The 24,956-nt window shown below is 45.8% G+C and overlaps 1 protein-coding gene across 3 annotated transcripts in view; it reads left to right on the forward strand.

The window, feature by feature from the left end:
• The window catches only part of LOC135915920 (cationic amino acid transporter 2-like), a 146,813-nt gene that overhangs the window by 113,808 nt on the left and 8,049 nt on the right, over nt 1-24,956 (forward strand). For all 3 annotated transcript variants that reach the window (XM_065449109.1, XM_065449110.1, XM_065449111.1), the window contains 4 exons: nt 4,279-4,448; nt 5,803-5,972; nt 13,677-13,785; nt 19,473-19,595. In XM_065449109.1, coding sequence (XP_065305181.1) covers nt 4,279-4,448; nt 5,803-5,972; nt 13,677-13,785; nt 19,473-19,595 — 572 coding nt within the window. The remainder of the gene's footprint in view (nt 1-4,278; nt 4,449-5,802; nt 5,973-13,676; nt 13,786-19,472; nt 19,596-24,956) is intronic.

The following is a 24,956-nucleotide window of genomic DNA, read 5'->3' on the forward strand; positions in this document are numbered from 1 at the left end:
GATCACCAATTTATGGGAGGTGGTGCGAAGATGTAGCCGCCATCGCCACGGTTTATTTAGGCCAGCTAGCCATGGTGCCGCGGGAACTTGGGGGCGGCAGCTACCGTGGGCGCTCAGGTCGAGCGTGCTAGCTCGTTCCATTCTCATGCTACCGGCACTTGAGCCAGCTTCTTCGCCAGCTCTGTTGGAGATAGTTGTGCTGCTATGCTACTCTGCAGTGCATATAAACCTCTGCCAGTAATGCTTTGGTATTGAAGCAGCACACTTAAATCTGACGCACGCAGGCGCACACGCACACAAATAAGGAAATACACAGGGGCTGTACTGCACCTACTGCTCTATTGCTCAAAGACCCGCTTTTTGTTGTGTCCCATGAGAAGCATACGGGCTCTGATGGCAGTGAGGCGTGAACAAGACCCAGAGTAAAACACAAATATATTTTTGTATTCCCGCTCTAGGAATAATCAGTCGAAGATAGTGGCGTACTTTGGCAGAGAATGATATAGAGGGGCATTTTATACACCTGTCTTTCCGTTTGTCAATTTCTATTGCTTCAAGAATTTCCCTTTGCTTTTGTGTTGCACACAACTTCAGTCCCTTTGCTTAATAAATGCTTACTTAAGGACAAAAAAAAGGCCAGCGGAGCCATACATAGTCACACTTTTTCAAGACAAGGGGGTCATACCCTATGTGCACACAACTTTCCACAATCTGCGAAAGAAAGGCCAAAGGGTTGGCGTTGATACGGTGTTTATGGCACCTCTGTGATTGTCGAGCCTGTGCAAAAAGGTAAATGGCATAAAAAGGGAACAAGTCGCTGCGCAATCAACCTCCGAAAGCCCTACGTCACTTGTGCAGAGAAAGTGGTTTATAAAAGCCCTCTGTCGTGTGACGAGGTGTAACAAGCATTGGGCAGAAGGGCAGGTGCTTGAATACAAGGCTGACTGAGCACAGTTATCACTGCCCAGCTAAAGATTCAAGTCATTTAGCCTTTCATTGCAGGGATCGTTGCTGCAAACCCGTCCTGAAACAGTTGGAATTTATGTGCAGGGAACTTAGAAAACAAACAAGGGAAATTCTTGAAGCAATAGAAATTGACAAATGGAAAGACGGCTGGCTGTGGGTGCAACCAGGCAGCCTGGTTGCGCCCACTGCAGGGCAAAGGCCTCTCCCATGCTTCTCCAACAACCCCGGTCATGTACTAATTGTGGCCATGCCGTGCCTGCAAACTTCTTAATCTCATCCGCCCACCTATCTTTCTGCCGCCCCCTGCTACGCTTCCCTTCCCTTGGGATCCAGTCCGTAACCCTTAATGACCATCGGTTATCTTCCCTCCTCATTACATGTCCTACCCATGCCCATTCCTTTTTCTTGATTTCAACTAAGATGTCATTAACTCGCGTTTGTTCCCTCACCCAATCTGCTCTTTTCTTATCCCTTAACGTTACACCTATCATTCTTCTTTCCATAGCTCGTTGTGTCGTCCTCAATTTGAGTAGAACCCTTTTCGTAAGCCTCCAGGTTTCTGCCCCGTAGGTGAGTACTGGTAAGACACAGCTATTATATACTTTACTCTTGAGGGATAATGGCAACCTGCTGTTCATGATTTGGGAATGCCAGCCAAACGCACCCTAGCCCATTCTTATTCTTCTGATTATTTCCGTCTCATGATCCGGATCCGCCGTCACTACCTGCCCTAAGTAGATGTATTCCCTTACGACTTCCAGTGCCTCGCTGCCTATTGTAAATTGCTATTCTCTCCCGAGACTGTTAAGCATTACTTTAGTTTTCTGCAGATTAATTTTTAGACCAACTCTTCTGCTTTGCCTCTCCAGGTCAGTGAGCATGCATTGCAATTGGTCCCCTGAGTTACTAAGCAAGGCAATATCATCAGCGAATCGCAAGTTACTAAGGTATTCTCCATTAACTTTTATCCCCAATTCTTCCCAATCCAGGTCTCTGAATACCTCCTGTAAACACGCTGTGAATAGCATTGGAGATATCGTATCTCCCTGTCTGACGCCTTTCTTTATTGGGATTTTGTTGCTTGCTTTATGGAGGACTACGGTGGCTGTGGAGCCGCTATAGATATCTTCCAGTATTTTTACATATGGCTCATCTACACCCTGATTCCGTAATGCCTCCATGACTGCTGAGGTTTCGACTGAATCAAACGCTTTCTCGTAATCAATGAAAGCTATATATAAGGGTTGGTTATATTCTGCACATTTCTCTATCACTTGATTGATAGTGTGAATATGGTCTATTGTTGAGTAGCCTTTATGGAATCCTGCCTGGTACTTCGGTTGACAGATTGTCTAAGGTGTTCCTGATTCTATTTGCAATTCCTTTAGTAAATACTTTGTAGGCAACGGACAGTAAGCTGATCGGTCTATAATTTTTCAAGTCTTTGGCGTCCCCTTTCTTATGGATTAGGATTATGTTAGCGTTCTTCCAAGATTCCGCTACGCTCGAGGTCATGAGGCATTGCGTATACAGGGTGACCAGTTTCTCTAGAACAATCTGTCCACCACCCTGTGTCATTCTCTTCCAAAGTGCGCTGCTATCTTAGACTTCGATTATTCCTAGAGTGGGAATCCAAAAAATATCATCTTTGCTTTTGTGTTTTCCTCTGGGTCTTGTTCACGCCTCACTGCCATCGGAGCATGTGCACTTCTCAAGGGGGACACTACATGAGGCGGGTCTTTGAGCAATAAAGCAGTAGTTGCAGTCCAGCGCCTGTGTGTCCTTTTTATGTGTGCATGCACCTGTCAGATTTAAGTGTGCTGCTTCAATATCATGGCTGACCAACTAGCCTATCAGTATCAAGCCAGTAAAGTGACATAGCATTTTGGGCATGAAGTCAGGTGACGGTGACCGCGATGCCAGCTTCAAAGAGGCAGCCTGTATAGCAGTGCTGTGATATGAAGCACAGTTCGCAACCCAGTCTGGCAGATGCCAGCTGGGCCTCTTTCCTGGAATTAAACTCGTGCATTGCTCAGCCTTTAGCCTATTACAAGTGCCACTTGTCACTCTGTAAAAGCTGGGATAACTAATTGTTTCAGAAAATTTCATGCAAGTTTAAACTGCTATGTGTATGTTGAATGTTGCTTCTGTGGGTTTTTACCATTTCTATGTAACAGAAGTTGACGATATAAGGTTCTGCATTTTCACTTGCATGGCCATGTGTTATGCTTTTTCGGCGACTGTTCTCATACGTTTTGTAGGAGTGAATACTGAAAATCTGACAGTCTGTGGTGGTATGTTATTGTGGGATGATGACTGCGGTATACAACTATGTAGGATAATGTGAGTGACAGTGCAAAATTGTCATAACACGAGATATTGGAACAGGCTTTCAAAGTTGTTCAGCTGTAGTGTATGTCTACATGAGCTGATGACACTCAGCTGTGATCATCCTAGACATGTATAACATGATTATATTCTACTGACACTCGACTACACCTACTGACCACTATCCAGCAAAGACTGTTCCAACATTTCTTGTTAGCAAAGTCATGAGCGTAAAGGCACATACGCCAACTTGCCCTTGATTCACTCATTCAATTGCCAACCATAGTGGTTGGATTCTGATGGATGCTGAATGCAAAATGCTCAAGTACTAATTTCTAGATACATGTTTAGGAACACGAGGTAATTCATAAAGAGAAAACGAGACATCCACCCAATCGTAGCAGTTGCTACAAAAGAAACCCATACGGGTTCCTCGAAAGAAAAGCCTCAGTTGAGCAATTTGTAGCCTTTGTAGCAATTGCTACGATTGGGTGTAGGTCTCGTTTTCCCCTTATTAATTACCTCTCTCCACCTTGCGGGTTTTCACAGAACCATTACATCACTCTTGCCTTTGCTTCGAGTCATTGACAAATTCGACTTCACCCTGCCATGTGCTAGGCGCCTGGTTAGCTCAGATGGTAGAGCGGCTGCCCCGGAAAGGTGGTGGTCCCGGCTTCGAGTCCTGGACCCGGACGAATTTTTCTTAAACTACGAGGCTTTTCTTATGAGGAATCTGTATGGGTTTCCTTTGTAGCAAGCTACGATTGAGTGGATGTGTAATTTTTCCTTAATAATTACTTCTCTCCACCTTGCGGGTTTCTGCAGAACTATTGCGACAAACGAGGTAATCTGAAGCCCTTCACTTTGGCACCTCTTCTAAACCTTGTTGCTTTAGGACAACAAATGTCACCATTCAGTTAGTCACCCTTGACCTACGCAGAGGGTATGCTAAATAGTACTGATTCAACTGCACTGCTTACTCAGGTATGACGTCACACGTCCATCTGATGGTGATGCTGATGCGGCCGACTCTAGGAAGCGGGCTGATGACCAGAAGGCGCGAAGCATCATAACTACGCTTTTTAACCTTGACGGCCTCCTCAGCCCTACGGAGGCCACATCCTTCATTGTCAAGATTCTCACCCTAGTCGTCGGTAAGTGAGGCCTTTCTAGTATGGTGGGTTCAGATTATTGTGAAATTTGAGCATAAATGAGTTGGTGGTTCCTGTCAATGAATAAGTCAATCAATAAATCGGTTTATTTCCACTTCGACAAGCAGAGGGCTCGGGAACTAAAGGCTCTACAGAGCTTGGTAAGGCTTTATAGTAGCGGTGTGTGAATGCTCAAGTGTCATCGAATCAAATATAGTGATCGTTTGAAAAAAAAAAATGAATTCGAGCGTCAACTTTGGTTTTTCAAATAAATCGGTACATGTGATGCAGAGACCCCTGCAGCACCTCATGCTCGATGCCATGAACTTGCCGCAACCCTCCTGATTTAAGTATTTCACAGGTGGCAAATTGCACTGAACCTGGTACTGAAACGTGGTCCGTGCTTTCGTCTGTCGCGCAGATTGGCCTTATGGTAACGCACCTGCCATAAAGATGGAAAAGCCCTTCTGTATTTTAGGAAGAGGCTAGAAAGCAAAACTTTCTATGCAGTAAACGATTGCTACAAAACACAGGTCCCCTATTAGACTGAGAACCTCATTGGTAGAAGAGTGTCAGAAAAAGAGAGTACTTGATTCTACTCTATAGGGGGTGGGGGGGATATTGCATTGGTAAAAACATATATCTTCAAGACCTTCATATACTAGAAATGAGTTGTAATCAGTTCTGTTATGCTAATTTAATACTTCTAATAAACTCTTCATACCCTTACTAATAAAACTCTTCGTAAAGGGGATTATTCACTATATCTTGTTCCATTGTTTAAGCCACTGGTAGCTTGCTTCATTCTTGTTATGCAATGCTAGGAGACTCCCAAGCATATGCAGCACCATGTTTTCAGGCCCTGAATTTGCAAGGAATGAAAATTTTTGAAAATGTTTCTAATATTCAATACTTTGCTTTCTTGATTAGATTCAATATTCGGTTCAAAATCTACTACTTGGTATTCGCACAGCCCTACTTAATAGTCCCCCCTACACTTCAGCACACTACATTATCAATGGTACAATGCAGCTGCCCTGCACACAAAAAGAAAAAAAAAAGAACACGCGTTCTTGTCCAGTTAATACATAGGCAAGTGAACGCACAGAAATGCAAAGGAAAAAGTTAAGGTACAAAACGCCATTAGGTACAAAAAAAGTAATTTTTGGGTACAAAAGCTCTACATGTGGTAAAATGCATGAAGTTCAGACCTAACTTAAGTAATGTAGAGACCTGTCTGCATGAAGAATTTGCAGTAGGAGTTAAGGGGAGAGAACATAAAAGAGGATAGACCCGCACTGTGGAATGTCCAAGCCCATCAAGCTGTCGGTGTTTGCACTCCTTTCTCTTTCAACAGGGACCCTGTTCATGGCGCTAACAGCACTGCTGGTGTTTGCCGAAGATGAGGTGCTGTCCCTCACCACCTCTGCCCTGGTGCCTCTTGTACTCATGTCGCTGGTGTCCATTTTTTGCATCGCCTGTATCATGAGGCAACCCAGCGCCAGCACAGAGACCCTTGCATTTGCGGTGAGCCACACTGGGCCCTTCCTTTCAATGCGAATAGCATCATCAGCCCGCTTCAGCCAACTTGGTGGTTCTATCTAGCCTCTTTGCACTCTTCAGTTACAAGATCTTGCAAATTTTCTGCGGTGCCAGGTGGAATTAAACTTCTATTTGCATGGGTTCGTCAAGCACAGCAACCCGATGGTTTGGTGGTGGGCCTTCATTGCCCACAGCCGGCGAGAGATGAATTCTCAGCGTTAGCATGCACCGGCATGATGCACATCTCGGAGGCTTTGCCCGGACTTTACGGGTGTTTGTGCAGACTTTACGGGTGTTTGTGCAGACTTTAAGGGTGTTTGTGCAGACTTTACGGGTGTGTGCTTTACGGGTGACTTTACGGGTATGTGGCTTTGCGCGGACTTTATGAGTGCTTTACAGTGATACACTGCATTGCATTCATGCAATGCAGTGTATCACTGTGCAATGCAGTGCATGAATGCAATGCAGTGTATCACTGCAGTGCATGGATGCCGATCGCCTTAATGTGGACAGTAATTGTGAGACGGGTTCTGCTGTGGTGAACATTTACGCATGTCATGTGCGTGCACTTTCGAAGTCGTTCAGAGCTGCTCAAAAACCAGAGGACAGAGCACCACATTATGGCCTTGAAGTTCACTGACAAACAAAAGTAGCCAACAAGGTCCAGTTCTTGGTGTGCAGCATTTGAAAACATTCTTTTACAGCGAAGCTGTTAGTCTCTCAGTGGTCTGCATTTTTCGTGTCCATCAGTTAGCAGAAATTAACATCTGCAATGGCTCATTTTGACGCAATATTGTCCCGCCTGCCCTCTATGCAATCGCTTGTGCCCCCGTAAGGAAGAGGCTACAAGCACTCGGTAAGGTGAAGCGAACGGTGCATACATTCTGCAGAACAGCATGCAGAACAGTATACGTTTCAATAAAGAACAAGCTCAAAACATGAATCCGAGCCGCATATTTGATAAGGGGCTCCTGATTACAATAGGAAATACGTGGCGCTCCCCGCATGTTTCCCAGAAAATATTACTGTTTCACAAGACGACAGCAGCTTGCGACATGGGGAGGGACATCCCTAGCCTTGCCTATATAAAAATAACCAGCCTAGCAAATGATTTCAATGTTCTTCTAGCACTGCTATGGACGGGAGTGTGCTGTCGAGATTACCGTTACTCCCATTACTACCATTACTACCATTACTCTAAATTACCATTACTACTATTTCTCTCAAGCGATAAAACATTGCACAACCACTCGGCCGCTGTCGTGGCTTTCAACAGCTTCGCTGTAGATCCACTTTTGCAGGGCCAGGATGGCGAATAAATTTTTTTTCAGCAGCCAGCAGTGAGATATTTATATTACTCCAAAGGTTTTGTTTCCACCAGGGGTCGTACATAGCCATCTTGCACAAAACAACTGTAGTTTCACTTGTATGTCATTAGTGTTTTAAGGTAATAAGAGGTCGAAATTTCAATTTACTGCTTCTCACGGTGCATGTGGTACAACCTGGTGCCGAGTTCCACTAGGTTCAGCCAACACAGCGGCCTTGCTCTCCCCCATAATAAGCTGTACTTTACTCTGCTGTATACGTTTAACAGAAAAATGATGATTGTGCTTTCAGTCCTTTCGTTCAGCTGTAACTGTTTCACAGGGCTTAAGTAATGTAGCATGCAGAACTTTCCTTGCGCAAACTTCTCGATAGAAATCCTTTTTTTGCCTTCTCTTTGCCGCTTCTTTCTGTGCCTGAAGGTATTAAAAGGGCCCTGAAGCACTTTTTGAAGATAGTAAGAAAATGCTGCTGATCTGTCATAGAGGCTGGTTTGAACACGTGAGCCAAATATTGCTGAACTGCGTGCAGCAAGAAATTTACGATCTCCTGTCAAAAACGGTGAAAAATGCTTGCTCTCGCTTCCGCAGTGCCTTCCTGCAGATTCCTTCCTGGACCCACCGACGCTGCTGACTGTTGTCGTTATCACGAGAGCATTCTCAGTAATACACAATTGCTGATTTTGAGTTAAATAAATGATCAGTATTATTGTTACACATGAAGAAAACGAAGACCGGTGAACGTGCTTGCGGTCCCGAGTAGAATATATACATATATGCGCGTAACAATATATATTGTTACGTCCAAGCGCGTCAAAGGGACGCGGGAATCAAGAAGAGAAGGGAAGAGGAGAACGAAGACTGTGCAGCGGCCATTCCTGTTCTTCGTAGCCTGCCGTTCCTGCTCTCGCACGCCTCAATAAACCCCTTCTCCCCGTGCTTGTAACAAATTGGTGGACGGTGCGGGGTACACCTCGTAACCACGGAGCCTATGCTGCTACAACTTCGCCGAAGCCGTCGACTTGCCGGACTTCCGCCACCCTCACCTGCCATGCCTGAATACGCCTGCCAGATTCCCGAAAGATCTGACGCGGCTTCAAGGCCAACACCTGGTGTTCCGTGGCAGTACTACCGGGTGCCACTCACTTTCGGAGGAAAAGCCGGAGAAGATGTCGACGAGTGGCTCACGAACTACCGAAGGGTGAGCAGATCTAACGGTTGGAACTCGACCGCACAATTGTCCAACGTAGTGTTTTTCCTCACCGACACAGCGCTCGTCTGGTATGAGAATCACGAAGACACGCTCACTTCATGGGAGCTTTTCGTCGAGGAGATCAGAGTGTGTTTTGGAGTCTCTAGCGCAAAAAAGAAACGCGCTGAACAGACGCTTTCGCAAAGAGCTCAGATTCCCGGCGAGACATGTACGACTTATATTGAAGAAGTGCTGAAACTGTGTAAAATAGTCAACTCTCAAATGTCTGAAGATGACAAAGTTGGACATTTGTTAAAAGGAATAGCCGAAGACGTCTACAATTTTTTGATCGGCAAGGAAAGTTTGGATTCCGTGTCTGACGTCATTCGCCACTGCAGGACCTTTGAGACGCTGAAGATGCGACGGATAATACCGAAGTTTAGTCGCCTGGCTAATGTCACGACGGTGGCAAGTGTAGACCCGAGCTCGTGTGTTGACCTTCCATCCACTATACGGCAGATTGTTCGCGAAGAGTTGCTCCATCAAGAAGAGATGTACCGTTGCACACCCGGCATCACTGGCGCGTACTCACCACACAAGACGAGAAACACGGCCGTTTCGACATCATGGCAACCCACGGTTCACTCAGCGTCCATCGAGTATAGGTCTACCCCACAAACGAGAGGGACCATGAGCTATCAAGGTCATGACTACGACCAACGCCCACGCCACACGCACGCCTCCCAGCGGCCGATGCCTAGCCATGATGAATGTCGCCCACCTGCTGTCTACGCAGTCGACAGCAACATGCGCGACTACACGGAAGAACATCGCAATTTGAGGCATCTGCCGGTGTGTTTCCAATGCGGTGTCGCGGGCCACATAGCGAGGTTTTGCAATCGTCGCCCAACAACGTGGAATGGTCGATCCGGATCTTCAACAAGGCCCACACCTCCTACGAGGACTACTCAACAGCCGTACACCACCTCTTGGTCAGCTGGCGTCCCTCCCGGCAACGATTACTGGCAGAGAAGCTTCCGGAGCCGCTCGCCGGCATCTGACAGGAGTTTGACACCACCACCAACTTCTCGTGCGCCACGTTTACGTCAATCTCCATCGCCAGTGCGCCGCTCCGCCTCGCCTTCACAACCGGAAAACTAGCTAGCGCGGCCGATGGGGGTGAGGTCGCTCGACACGTGCTATCGACAGAAATGCCCCCTGCAGTTGCTATGATTAAGAACAAAGTGCATGTACTTGTTGATGGTGTTTCTACAATGGCTTTAGTGGATACCGGAGCAACTGTATCCGTAATGAGTCTCGGTTTTAAAGGTCGGTTGGGGCGTAAAGTTGTATTTCGGTGGGACCAGGCTGCAACGTTTTGTGGAGTGAGCGGCGAGTCGTTGCGCCCTGTTTGTGTGTGCACTGCTGACGTATCCTTGGCTGGTGGAGTTTTCGCGACAGTTTGTAGTTATTCCCCGATCGACGCACGAAGTGATTTTGGGCATCGACTTTTTGCGACAGTGTGGTGCGACCGTCGATTGTCGCACGGGGGAAGTTTGCGTCGATGGCCATGTTTCGTCCGGGCTCTTAGAGGAGACTTGCAGTCAAGGTGAACTTTGTGTATCTGCAGATACTGTTGTGCCTGCGTCCACCTCTGTGTGCGTGCCGGTTGTGTGTCGCGGTGAAGTTCCAGACAGTTTCGATGCCTCCGTAGAGCCAATGCTTCTAAATTGTATGAAGAACGTTTTTGTCCCTCATTGTGTGGTTTCTATTGGCAACGGGCGTGCTGGCTTGTGGACGGCCAACTGCTCAGCAGAACCTGTCCTGCTTCCAGACGGCTTGAAACTCGCCTACTTTACAGAATACACGTCTTCGTCCGTAGCCATACTAACAGATCCACCGTGTGAACCTGCTGACCTTCGCCACGTTTCAGACAAAAAGCTTCTGTCTATGATAAACAAGTCACTCAGCACAAGGGAGTGCCATACCGTGGTGGATACGCTTTCTAAGCATCTGTCAGTGTTTGACTTTGCGCAGCCGGACAAAACGTTCTCGATTCCCGAGTCACGAACACGCCATACTATCGATACGGGATCTGCGCGCCCGATCAGGCAAAAGCCTTATCGCGTGTCGCCTAACGAGCGGAAGATAATCAGGGAACAAGTGAGTGACATGATGAAAAATGGAATAATACAGGAGTCCTCGAGTCCTTGGGCAGCTCCGGTCATACTTGTCGGAAAGAAAGACTGTAGCTGGAGATTTTGCGTCGATTATCGAAGATTAAACACCGTGACTAAGAAGGATGTCTACCCCCTGCCCCGGATTGATGATGCAATTGATTGCCTGCATTCGGCCTCTTATTTTTCTTCAGTGGACCTGCGCTCAGGATATTGGCAAATACCGATACACCCGGCAGACAAGGAGAAAACAGCCTTCATAACCCTGGATGGATTATTCGAATTCAATGTGATGCCATTTGGGTTGTGCAACGCTCCAGCAACCTTTGAAAGGTTCATGGACACAATTCTGCGTGGGTTAAAGTGGAACATCTGTATGTGCTATCTTGACGACGTTGTTATATTCGGGCGCACATTCAATGAGCACAATACGCGCCTGGATATTGTCCTCGACTGCATCAAAAACGCTGGCCTGGTTCTGAACTCCAAGAAATGTAACTTTGGTGACCGTCAAACCCTTGTGCTGGCTCATCTTGTTGACAAAGACGGTATCCGGCCTGATCCCCTCAAGACGGCAGCTGTCGAGGCATTCAGTGCACCGCAGTCAGTGAAGCAACTTCGTAGTTTTCTGGGTCTTTGCTCTTACTTTCGCCAATTTATTCCTGGTTTTGCTGACGTCGCTTATCCTCTGACAAATCTGCTACATAAAGACGCCCGGTTTGAGTGGACACCCGAGTGCGATTCTGCATTTCGTCAGTTGAAGTTCCTGCTGACCTCCCGACCTATCCTTCGCCACTTCAATCCTACTGCGCCGACAGAAATCCACACAGATGCTAGTGGCGTTGGTCTGGGTGCCGTATTGGTCCAACGCTATGACGACCGTCAGCACGTGATTGCTTATGCAAGCCGCTCATTAAGCAAACCTGAACGGAATTACACGGTGACAGAGCAAGAATGCCTCGCTGTAATCTTTGCGGTTCAGCGATTTCGCTCGTACTTGTACGGACGCCCATTCCAAGTCATCGCAGACCACCATTCCCTGTGCTGGCTCGTCAACCTTCGCGACCCTTGTGGTCGCCTTGCGCGCTGGGCTTTGAGGTTGCAGGAATATAACTTCACTGTTTCCTACAAGAGTGGCCGAACACACGCTGACGCAGACTGCCTTTCCCGTATGCCGCTTGCCACGACGGACTGCGACGCAGACGATTTTGATCATCTCGTCGCTTCTGTGACACCCGCTTTTCCAGATATTGATGCGTTCAAAACGGAACAACGGACAGACACTAAATTGGAGCCACTCTTCTGCCCATTCAAGTGCAACAAGCAGCTACTGTGTACGTGACGGGCTCCTGTACAAAAGGAACTACTCAAGCATGGGTGCACGCTTCCTTCTAGTGGTGCCGGAGCGTCTCCGGCCAGCAATCCTTCAGGCTATGCACGATGACCCTACCTCCGGGCACTTAGGCACTGTGCGCACACTTTATCGCATTCAAGAACGCTTTTACTGGCCCCGGATGCGACATTCGGTTGAGTTTTATGTCGCCAGCTGCATACAGTGCCAACGTCGGAAACGCCCAACCACTGCCCCATCTGGTCTCCTTCAACCTGTGCCGCCTTCCAGCTCACCCTTTCGGCAAGTTGGAATTGATCTGTTAGCCCCTTTTCCAAAGTCATCTAAGGGGAACCGCTGGATAATTGTCTGCGCCGACTATTTCACACGCTATTGCGAGACGGCGGCTATACCATCAGCAACTGCCACCGAAGTGTCGCTTTTCTTACTTCACGCTATTGTTCTACGACATGGACCACCTGGTGTTATCATAAGCGACCGGGGACGTCAATTCACGGCGGATATAGTGGAAGAGCTTGTGCGTTTGTGTAACTCGCACCTCAGGCACTCGACGCCGTATCATCCGCAAACGAATGGCCTCACTGAGCGCACTAATCGAACGATCACAAATATGCTTTCCATGTATGTTGCGTCCGATCACAAGAATTGGGATGAAGTTCTACCGTTTATTACTTACGCATACAACACCGCCAAGCACGAGACAACCGGCTACAGCCCCTTCTTCCTTCTATATGCTCGGCCGCCCCAGTATACGCTCGACACTGTCCTCCCTTTTTACCACCACGACAATCCTACGGTCGCCGATACGCTGTGCCTCGCTGAAGAGGCTCGGAGACTTGCGCGTCTTCGGACTTTGGCATCACAAGAAAACTCCAAAGCCCGCTATGACGCACGACATCGGCCTGTTACGTATAACCCTGGTGATCTCGTTTGGCTTTGGACTCCCACAAGGAAGCGCGGTTTGTGTCAAAAGCTGCTGGCAAACTACGATGGACTGTATGTTGTCATTGACAAAGTCAGCGAAGTGAACTATACTCTCGCGCGCCTCACGAACACTGGTAGACGTTCTGCTAGAACACAAGTCGCGCATGTCGCACGGTTGAAATCATGTACGCCACGACAAGCTAGTTGACTCGCCCAGGGGGCTTTGTCTGCGAGGGGAGGTATGTTACGTCCAAGCGCGTCAAAGGGACGCGGGAATCAAGAAGAGAAGGGAAGAGAACGAAGACTGTGCAGCGGCCATTCCTGTTCTTCGTAGCCTGCCGTTCCTGCTCTCGCACGCCTCAATAAACCCCTTCTCCCCGTGCTTGTAACAATATGTTTGTGATCTCAACAAGATGGAAAAATGGTTTAATCTTTGCGCTGCGCGCGTCTCCATCAGCTGTGCGGGGTCTCCGAGATGGCAGTGGTGTACTACCACAGGCTTTACACTCTTGATTTCTCTGCTGTGTAGCTTCCCACGTGCTAGCAGAGATGAAAAGAGAAAGCAAGGTATTGGTGAGATAACCCCACTTATAGTTCAAAGGAAAATTTTAGGTGCGTAATATTTGCGAGATGTCCTTTTATTAATAGTGAGGCCATTCTATGATTAGTTACGAAGGTGTTTCAGGGCCCCTTTAATGCATGTTATGTTTGACACTTTCGCAGGTTCCACTGGTGCCAATAATTCCATTGTTCAACACGTTTGTCAACCTGTATCTTATGATGCGTCTTCCCCTGGCCACCTGGGCTAGATTTGGTATCTGGATGGCCGTGGGTGAGTGACACGATCATTTGAGCGCGACATGTTGCAGGTTGTAGTTTTCAAACTGCTCCTACCACGTTATATTTGTATGTGAATACAAATGTAGACCTTAAATAGATCCGCTGCTGTAGCTTGATGGCTATGACATCGGGCTGCTGAGCTCAAGGTCGCAGGTTCAATCTCGGTTATGGTGGTCGCATTTCAGTGGGGGCCAAACGCTTAACCGCTCGTGTACAGTCGACTTCCTTTATTTTGAACCCTGACGGCACCAATGAAATTTATCTAGTTATCCGACGGGTCTAATTATACAAGACGCAGAAAGAAATATTCCAACACATTGGTTCATTTGCCAGTATTTGCCTGATTTTAACGAGTCCCCGAATAAAATGGGCACCCACTTTCTATCTGTCCAAAGTAAAGAACTAACATAAATATGATATAAAGCTTCTAAACAGAGTAGTAATTAAACACGTATCGGTTTCTTTAGCAAGAAAAATATCTCGCAGCAGCTGCCGGTTTGCTAAAATTAGCTTTGCCGCAATACATGCGTGCTATGCGGTAAAGCGCACACACGCCACAAAGGCGGTTTTGCTTTTTATTTGATTGCACTGCACAGGCAGTTTTCAACCAAATTTCTTTTTAAAAATAAGATGGGCGTGCGTTACCATAGGATACATAGCATAATCAAACAATGTGAACTGCGGTTATGGCTTGACATTCTTTCTAGGGCAGACCAAAAATGGGCATTTTCGATGGAAAATTTGCCACCTTTATGTCTCCGTTCCCCTCCCCCTGTTCAGAGTAGCAGGCTAGTGTGCTAGCTCAGACTGACCTCTCCGCCGTCTGTCAAATAAATTCTCTTCTAACGTGCGATGACCCTAAGCTCTGCCACGACTGATGCTGTCACTAAAGCGATCTCTATTAGGCACGCATGTGCCTGATGCACGCACGTGCCTAACCCCTATGGTGACTCCACCAAAAGTCGTCATAGAGGTTAGGCACGTGCTTGCTGACTGGTCTAGTTCAAATCATCCGGGAAAGTCCAATTTTAGGATCGAAATAACGAAATAAGTGGTGACTGGAGTCGAAGTGGTGACTGGAGTCGAAGTGGTGACTGGAGTCGAAGTGGTGACTGGAGTCGAAGTGGTGACTGGAGTCGAAGTGGTGACTGGAGTCGAAGTGGTGACTGGAGTCGAAGTGGTGACTGGAGTCGAAGTGGTGACTGGAGTCGAAGTGGTGACTGGAGTCGAAGTGGTGACTGGAGTCGAAGTGGTGACTGGAGTCGAAGTGGTGACTGGAGTCGAAGTGGTGACTGGAGTCGAAGTGGTGACTGGAGTCGAAGTGGTGACTGGAGTCGAAGTGGTGACTGGAGTCGAAGTGGTGACTGGAGTCGAAGTGGTGACTGGAGTCGAAGTGGTGACTGGAGTCGAAGTGGTGACTGGAGTCGAAGTGGTGACTGGAGTCGAAGTGGTGACTGGAGTCGAAGTGGTGACTGGAGTCTACTGTACTTAGATATAGGTGCACATTAAAGGACCCCCAGATGGCCAAAATTATTATGGAGTCCCATACTGTGGCGTGCCTCATAATCAGATCATGGTTTTACAACTTAAAAATCCAGAATTTCACTTTTTAATATTTTTACGTTTAGTGGTAAATCACTTAGTTCTTAATTTGATGAAGAATGCAGCTGGCTGCAAGACTTGCTGTGAGTCGCAGGACACACTGAGCACTAATTCTTTAAAGGACACTCGCATTGCACCCTTGGGTCTTCCCTTAGCTTCGTCTGTCTGGGACAAATCTCATGTCAAGAGAGCCTTCGGAGCCCGGGGAACGTCCTCCGTTAGTTCATGTTGATTGTGATAGCCTCATTTTGATGCGACAGCCTTTAGCTGAGATCTGAAGCACACCAACAGTGTCATGGGGAAGTAGCAGTAGATATTTGCCAAACTTCAAAAAGACTGATGCAGGGAAAATGACTGCAATAGGATGAAAGCACCTCCAAAGGGATTGCGCAGGATAGTATTTTTATGTGCAAAAAGAAAGTTATTGTGATTAACATTGTCACAGTATTTTGTAAGTTTCACTGCAGAAGGTGTTTTTAAAAGGCCAGCAAGAGAAGCATTTAAACAGCATGCATATTGTAATGGTCCAATGCAATGGATCTGAATACTGGAAATAAGTTATCTTGCTATTTAGTAGAGTTATGTTTATTTGACTGCAGTTAATTAGATCTCTTGATCAATTCAATCCCAACTGAAGGTTGCGACTGGTGCCCATGCATTTCTCTGGGCCCAAATTTTCGTTATTTCTATCCTAAAAGTGTCCTTCTCTAGGTGAATCGAACTTGACCAGTCCACATGCACGTGCCTGATCCCTGTGGTTACCTTAATGGCGACCTCTTTTGTGTCTTTCAGCAGAGCTTAGCGGAGAGTGAAAGCGTTCAACACATGCCATCTCCCGTCGAAAATGCATACTTTCAGCCTGCTGTAGGAAGATTTTGAAGCAATAACGGTAGCTCATATTGTTTAGGTTATTTACCTGATCTTAAGGCGCATGCTGAAGTGAATGGCGAAAAAGTGGACACGGGGCACCAAAGGGTGACCTGTGTCCACTCTTGTGCTAGTAGCATGCAATACCAACTAGCCCGGTCTCACACCCTGCTTTAAGGCGCACCCTTTTCCTAAGAAAATTGAACCAAGTTTGCGATGTTTGTATGCTTTGCCGCATGACAGGTCTGTATTGCGGCAGAAGTGACGTTAAAAAACAATTTGGAGGACGCTTAAGTTTCATTTTTAAGAGTGGAACGTGATAGCATTCAAAAGACCCCTGACAGCTTTTCATGTTTCCTGGCAACTGCAGCTTATGTAACTGTTATGTTTACCGCGGAACGCTGGCGGCGAATGCTATGCACGAAGGCAAACTTTCTGGCAGAAACACGGCCTCTTGCGTGGGTCGATCTCCTGTTTTCTCACTTTTAATATTTCAGTCTGAGGAGAGCTAACATAAAAGATATGTGCGGTTGGTGTCTTCTTTTTTTCATTACATTTGTTTGTGGGATGCTGTTCTCAAATTTTCGAGGACTAACTGCAAAGAATGAAAGACAAGATATGAGCAACTTTGGTGGTAGAAGTGTGGTTTGCAATTTGGTTCGAAATTCATTTCGACGAAGCAACATGGGACGCCGGTGCCAGGTTTTCTGCAACACAGGGTCCTTAATGCTATTGCTGCGTAAAACAGTGTCGCGAAGCTGATTTTAGAAAACCAACCATCAGTGTTCAACATATTAGACGCTTGCCCATTTTTCTTGCTAAAAAATCAATTAGTAGCTTTCTACTTTATTTAGCAGCCCAAATATTATTTCTGCGTTAGTTTTATAGTCTGGACACATAGAAAGTAGGCGTGCATTTCAGCCAGGGCACTTTTAGCAGCAGGCAAATACTGCGTATGTGTCTAAGCTTTTTTTTTTTGCATCTTGTTTAGTTCGACCCGCTAGATAATTCTATCAACTTCTTCAGCCTTGTCAGGATTGAATTAACAGAAGTCGACTGTATTAGAACCCCTTTACAACGTCAAGCCCAGACCACACATTAACTCACCAGCACATGCAAGCTCACGCTTACACAACTATGTATGTCCCTGGCCTAGCATTCTTTGTTCCATCGCTCTTTGCATGGTCCTTAACTTGTTCTCAAGCTTCCTTGTCAGTTTCCAAGTCTCTGTCCCATGTGTCAGCACCGGTAAAATGCACCGATTGTACACCTTCCTTTTCAATGATAACAGTAAGCTTCCAGTGAGGAGCTCACGATGTCTGCCGTATGTGATCCAGCCCATTTTCATTCTTCTGTGAATTTCCTTCTCATCGTCAGGGTTCCCTGTGATTTGTTGGCCTAGGTAAACGTACTCCTTCACAGACTAACTTTAAGAGACAGAGAGAGGTTTGGATCAGAGAACAAACAGGTATGGACAATATTCTAATAGACATTAAGAGAAAAAAATGGCACTGGGCAGGTCATGTAATGCGCAGATTAGATAACCATTGGACCAAGAGAAGGGAAGCGCAGTAGAGGACAGCAGAAGACTAGGTAGCACGACGAAATGAAGAAATTTGCAAGTGCTAGTTGGAATCGGTTGGTGCAGGACAGGGGTAATTGGAGATCGCAGGGAGAGGCCTTCATTTTGCAGTGGACATAAGATAAGACGATGATGATGTACATCTCTGGCCAGTGTGCAACAGCTTGTGTGCATTGAAGTCTGTCTGAGCACCAACATCTGTACCAGCTGGATACAGTCTTGACAACTTAAGCCAGGCGGCACTGCTGCACTTGCTGAAGGCACCCCCTTGATGGGAAAAATCTGCCTCTGCTCTAGCACCAGTGCCCCAGCGGCAGTTGGTGTTCATTGCATCTACGTGCTTGCTTTCTCGTTGCTCATGAAGCTTGCACTGCATTTTTAGCAACACCGGTTGAATTGGTTGGGAAAAGGCAGTGTAGACTCTAGTGCTGTTTAGCAGAAACTGTCCGAATCGGAATTTGTCCCACGGCAGCAACATAAAGGCGAGCGTCTGCTGTGCGTTCATTCATGGATTCAAATGAAATGTGGGCATAGGACGCAGCTTTAAGCACCAAGTGTGTTTTACTTGTTGGCTACAAGATGTGCAACATCAAGCTTGAGGCTAAAGTGAATCCAGTGCAGCAGAAGCTAGCGTACTTAGAAACATACGAAACAAAAAGTAATAATGTTTATTTTGTTCAAATGTGAAGCATGCTGACAACATTCATGTTGTCCTAAGTGCTAGTCATTTATTTGATGGATGCACGTGTGTGCATACGATCACTTTCATATTTCTTATGCTAGTTTCCCCCAGAAATATGAGTGTGTGATGTATTGTGCAACCAATTGTGGAGGCTTTGTACACAGTGGTCGCGTTATATGGCATCCTTGCAACTTTAACGTAGTTGTGCGGGGTAAATAGGCAAACATTGAGTAGCTTGCACTCCCGATATTACGTTGTTATGGAGTTCAAAGCACTTAGCATCACTTCGCAGGGGAACAGTATAGTATTTAACAAAATGATAAACCATCTTTATTTTGGCGACAATTACATGCTATTAGTGCACAGATTTACAAAAGTGTATGACTATAGGCCGAACTAAGTCATTAAGGATAAATAGTGCACCAACTGGAGATATTATATACTACACTACTGCTGTTGCTTACATGCGGTGGATACAGATAAAGAAATCTATCCATGATATTTGCCCTATTCGTTGCTGCCAATGCATGCTATCGCAATTCCAGCATTTCGAAAAAACCACATTGTGCACGCAACCACGACAATCTTTCCTATCAGCTAGTCATGCAGAGTGCTTTATGCTGAAGAGCCATCATTAAGTGGGACGCACCCATATGCACACAGCTTCCAAAATTTATCGCTGGTTGATGCACTGACGTATATCTCCTCTAAGTCAGAAATCTTTTGAGCTTCTGTAATCATTTGAACAAAAAATAAGTGATATAGAAAAGCAGAACACTTGATCTAAAGACTTGCATGTCGCTGTGTACGGCAGCAGTTTCAGTTGAACACACTCGGCATCTCTTGTTTATTCTGCTGTGAAGTGTAGTTGTCGAAAAGGTGTGGTCATACGATAACATGGGAAAAAAAAAAGACGAATACTTCCAACACTATGTTCCCTTGGCAGGGATGCTGATCTACTTTGGCTACGGCATCTGGAACAGCTCTCAGAGGAAAGCATCGCCCCCGATCCTGGACGAGGCTGCTGGCTCAGCCGAGTCGTCCAGTTCTGATCACCACAGTGAAGACGGTGAGAGGCAGCCACTCATGTCCACGTGACAGGGCATCCCAGCGCCAGGCCTCCCCGAGGTCGCTGTTGCGGCCGCTGAGGAGGTCGAACTGCACGTAGAGAGAAACTGCACACTGCTGGGCAATTCAGGAAGCCGCCCCTGCCTTGCTCACGCCACGTTACTATTCTGCGCTGTTGGGGTCCCTTGTGTGCTGTGATTTTGTGTACCTGTCGGGAACACGTGTCGCCCCGTGTTAACACATTGTATCGCTAATGTGCCTGCTGTTTTGAAAGCCAGTGTCCAGAGATATGTGGCAGTAATCGCTAGCAGAGAGCACGTGAAGCAAAGTACATGAAAAAAAGCTGTCGATCTTTCTTGTAGCAGGTGAAAAAATGAAGTGCTTCTGTATTTCATTATGTGTGTACACACTATCCTATACTGTGTCTCTGTGCCAGCTTTGTCATATGCCAGTACGGTAGCTCATAGTCCACGGAGGGAGGTTATCTTGAGTGAAATGAACACCAGAATTGCACGTGCCTTGCTAGCTAGTCTGTAGCCTTCCTTTTCAAAACTGGCACCTCTTCAGGATTCATTACAATTCAAGGATGTCGCTAACTAGAATGCTGCCGCAGTTGCAGGTTTTGTTGGTGTATTAGCAGTTAAATTAACATATTTGTTGTCAACTTAGTGCACACATTTGGCTGGTCCTCCCCTTGATTTGTAGCCATGCACTAGCATACTGACGATGGGTATTTCCAACATTCTCATTTTTTTTTCTTATCTAAGGGTGTCACAGGCCCCTTCATAGTGGCTGGCAATTCGCCTTTTTTTTTTAAATCTTTTTTTCTTGCTTTTCTTTTTGACGAGGTTCTGCCAGTACTGTACACTTACCACTTAGGAATGCCTCGAATACATGTATATGTACATGGAATGCAGACGATTTAAGCCCTCATTACACATACTCTGCACCAAAACTGGCCATCGTATGCACATTGGCGATAGCTAAGTGCCTAGCACATCAATCATTTAGGTGCCGATATACTTAGTGGCCCTGCGTTCAGTATCGATTACCAACATTTGTGCAGTCTGTTCTTTTACATCGTCGTATAGTCAACCAATGACTTGCATTAAATTCCCATTGCATTTCACTGATTACCACTTAATTCCCATTGGTCTTTAGCGGATTTATATTAGCTTCCTTTATATTTTGTCGCTGGCTTTGTAAGAGGTACACAAAGTGAACCATATTGCTGAAACGTACTGAAGATTTCGAAATTGGTCAATGAGACGGGAACTTCACAGGTTTGTTTGAGGCTACTGACAGTTGCCATCTGGTTTTAATTACTTCCGTACTTTTATAATGTTTTTCCATGTCTTCCCTCGTTGTTTTTTTTTGCTCTAAAGTATATTAGACCAGATTACTTAAGATTACATTCCTGCCTCTATGTCCTAGCATCACTATAGCAGGAATGCATCAAGCTATGGATGGGCAAACTGAACAGCTCATAACAAAACAAAGTTGACTATTTACAAAAGTGCAGCCAAGTGGTGCAATTGCTATGGTGTTATGCTTTCAAGCATAAGGGTAGTTCAATTCCCTGCCATGGTGACTGCATCTTTATGTGGGTGGACTGCAGAAGCACTTACATCCTTACAGTTCGGCCATGTTCAAGATTCCCTAAGCTGTCGAAATTTATTCCAGCGCTCTCGTGTATGACACCCTTCAGAGCCCATTGTGCAGTACTAGCCCGTGAGACACTCTCAGTAAACTGGTATCCCACTTTTTTTGGCTCCCTAATAGAGAGTGGGTTCTCTGTCGAGAGCTTGCTGTCGAAGAAATTTCTGCTTGCTTGAGGGCAGCCTAGCTGCCAGCCATTAGTTCTCATTGTTGTAACACAGGACACTGTGACAGCTTTGCTTAATGGACAGTGAAGTTGTGCAAAGGCCTCGTTCAGTGCTCTTGGACACTGGCTTTCAACTTGTGGTGGTGCTGTTGCAAGCCTAACACAAAGCTAACATGCAGCTGAGGCAATGCAGTGATTTATTATAGGTATTTACTGGCGGTGGTGCAGCAACCACTACACGGTGGCATTTCTGTCTTATTATCTTTCACCGACATTTCTCAATTTGCGGATATGTAACACGAAAAGAAGAGGAAAATGCATGTTATTGCTTTATTACAAGATATAGTTTAAAATATGGAAACATAGATGTGTAGTCTATAAATAGTACTGTTTCATCTTGCTTAGCAATATGTTGCAGGAGTGAAGAAGCATGCTGATGTGGGCTGGTTGAGGCATACTGATGTAGGAACAAGCAGAGCAGGTGATAGGCTGTAGTGAGGGACCACATGTATTGAATGCTTTGTTCGTCAATTAGCAGTCAGCACTTTGTGTGTCTGCCTGCACTACATCCTTCTTGCCGTGTTATGTCTCAAAATCAACTGACAAATATTAGTTCATTATATATTGCAAAAACAATGCGAGAAAACGTTGTTGCAGAACATTTCGCCTATTTGTTCAGTCAGCCAGACGAGCAGTGGCTCCTCCATACTGTTCAATTTCTCATTTCTGTGGAAAGGGAAGCGGGTACTAGTTCACGATTTTAATGAGATGACTTTGAGTGATTGGCATTGTAAGGTGGACCGAATGAAAGGGTTCATATTTGAGCACAACCACAAGAGGCGGTAAGGTATCTGTTGGTGGTCCATGGTTACCCTTCTAAGTAGGAGCTTTTGCTCATCCTACTAGTTGCCAAAGGGTAGTCCCGTTCGTCCAGGCCAGTGTCTTTTGCTCTGCTTACGGGACACAAACCACATTCGCACACTTATTTCAAACCACGCAGCTTAGTTTCAGCACTGGCGCATATTATTCAGCAGTTGTGCATTTACCATCTTTTCAGACATTCATGCTTGACACTTGCATGCTGGCTGATAGAAACACTTTTTCAGAATGAGCATCTCTCATTCGTATTTCAGTTAAGTATGGGGTGTACACAGCAGTCGTAACCTGGATGTAGTAGCATTCAAAAGTTTGCCGTAACAGTACATATTTGGGAAATTTTACGCATTGTATTTTTTTCCCGAATCAAATGGTCAACGTACACCTAAACACTGCCGCCTTTTTACGAGGAAATGCTGCATGTGGGTGTTTTGCACCCCCTTCGTGAGAAGCTTGTGGCAGTTGACACTTGCTTCATTTCAAGCTTTCCAACATGAATGACGCGTTGGACCAAATGCTCTGGCATTTCAGCTGCATCCTGGCTTTACGAGCATTACGTGGCTTAAATCGCACGTGCAGTGCCTAAACCTTTAATGCACGGCTTTGTGTGTATCTCGTTTGCCTCGCTTTGTGCCTTTAGTCGGCGGAGTCATGATACGGGCAGAGCTTCTTGAGTTCTCTTAATAGCCTGGAGTCGTGTTCCTGATTAACTGCTTGCGAGGATACTTTCAAATATTCGTTACATAAAACGAAGTGCAGCAATTTGCAGCAGTAAGAGGCATCAAATGAATGCATTCTGAAAGACCCTAACCTTTCAGGAAATTGATCAGTTCTGGAAAATTTATGGAAAGAATAGGGAATTTTCATCCCCGTTGGTTCTAATCAAGGAAATCGCCACCTTAAAGTGGCTATGGTGAAGCTGAGTGGTATACCAGAAAGAAGCGAAGTTTTTAGTTGTACCTATGCAATAAAAAAGATGTTCTTGTGCCGGTTTTGTAGATATGAGCCTTGGAGACAGTAGTGGTTAACAAGCACATTATAGAAAACAGTTGAAGACAACAAAATTAAGTACTGAAATTTCTGATGCAAAGCTACTTACTAGCTAGTACAATTTGTGCGACATGTACTGCTGCTGTACTGTTTTAACAACCCATCTGTGTGCGAGACTAACCTGTTGTCGTTTGTCTTGAAAGAGCCTTCTTTGTTTGGGTGTGTGATCACTAGTATGGCCAACAAGGCCTCTCTTACGAGGTTGCTGAAATCGGGGGTGTATGTAATAAGCGTGTCTTCGTCTACTACTATACATGTTCGTTCCATGTTAGTACAATGTACCTGTTGCTCACAGCTGGGTGTTTGTCCAGGAACGAGTGTTAAAATTGAAATGTCTGCCAAACTTCTTGCACCTGTAAACCTAAAAAGAGAGCAAGATTGAATTTAAATATTCTTTTCCTACCAGGAGAAATGACTGAACATTGTACAGAACTCCACTGATATGCTTTTCAATGGACCACATAAAATAAACGTACGTAGCAGCTAGGAAATGGTAACAGTGAGGAAGGCCCTAAATCACCACAGCAATGTCGGAAACAACTCTTAATGGCTGCCAATGCAGTTATTAGACATTTTGGCGCTCATACTGTGACCGGACACTGCCCGTGCATGCATGTATCCTTAAGGGATGCACACTGTTTCATGATAGCAGCCCTTTTCCACTCGTATTCACCGCAGCAGGGGGTGAGCAGGGGGCGGCAAAGTTAGGTGGGCGGATGAGATTAAGAAGTTTGCAGAGACAACATGGCCTCAATTAGTACATGACCGGGGTTGTTGAAGTATGGGAGAAACCTTTGCCCTGCAGTGGGCGTAAGCAGGCTGATAATGATGATGATGATGTTGACGATGATGATGATGATATTCACCGCACTATTTCGCATATGCTGGATTGCAGCGAAGCTAACTTTAGGGAATCAGCTAAAACCAAAACTGCACTAAGGCATGCTTATCAGGACTATCGCCTAGTTCCTGCATTTCTGGGCGGGGCCATGGCAAGGTCTGACAGGCCTAACCGTGAGAATACATTTATCATCTTCGTAGCGACATGCAAGAGCAAATTGCCCCTGCACTGCTAAATTTAATTTACTGCCACATTCAAATTTAACAAAAGGTGTGGGGACATTACAGCATGGCAACTTATCAAATTCGAACATAACACACAGGAGTCAATGGCTTTTAAGTCGGGACTGCGAAAACGCAACCGGGAAAATGCAACAGTGAGGAACATATTAAAGGGGTTCCACTGTAGTGCTTGTGCTGGTATTGTTGCTGGTATTGTTGCGATTTTTATTATTCTGCTGATCACAGATGGGCCAAATTTCCCTAGATGTACTGCTTGTTGCCATCTCTTGTAATTTGTTGAGGCAAAGTGTAAGGATCCTGGCCTCTCAATGCATCACAGCAAAATATTAGGAGCTTAGCCCTAAAGCTGTATTGGTACAGCTAGGCCATAAGTACTAGTAGGGCTGAAACATAACGAAATGGTTCATCACTGTCGCATTGAACATGCAAGTCTAACCATTGCAAAACGGAAATGGAACATAGCTACATTCAACAAGCAAGGAATTTGATTTTACAGAAGGTGCCATCATAGAAAATTTAATTGCAGAT

Source organism: Dermacentor albipictus, chromosome 2 (assembly GCF_038994185.2).
Source record: "Dermacentor albipictus isolate Rhodes 1998 colony chromosome 2, USDA_Dalb.pri_finalv2, whole genome shotgun sequence".
NCBI lineage: Eukaryota > Metazoa > Arthropoda > Arachnida > Ixodida > Ixodidae > Dermacentor > Dermacentor albipictus.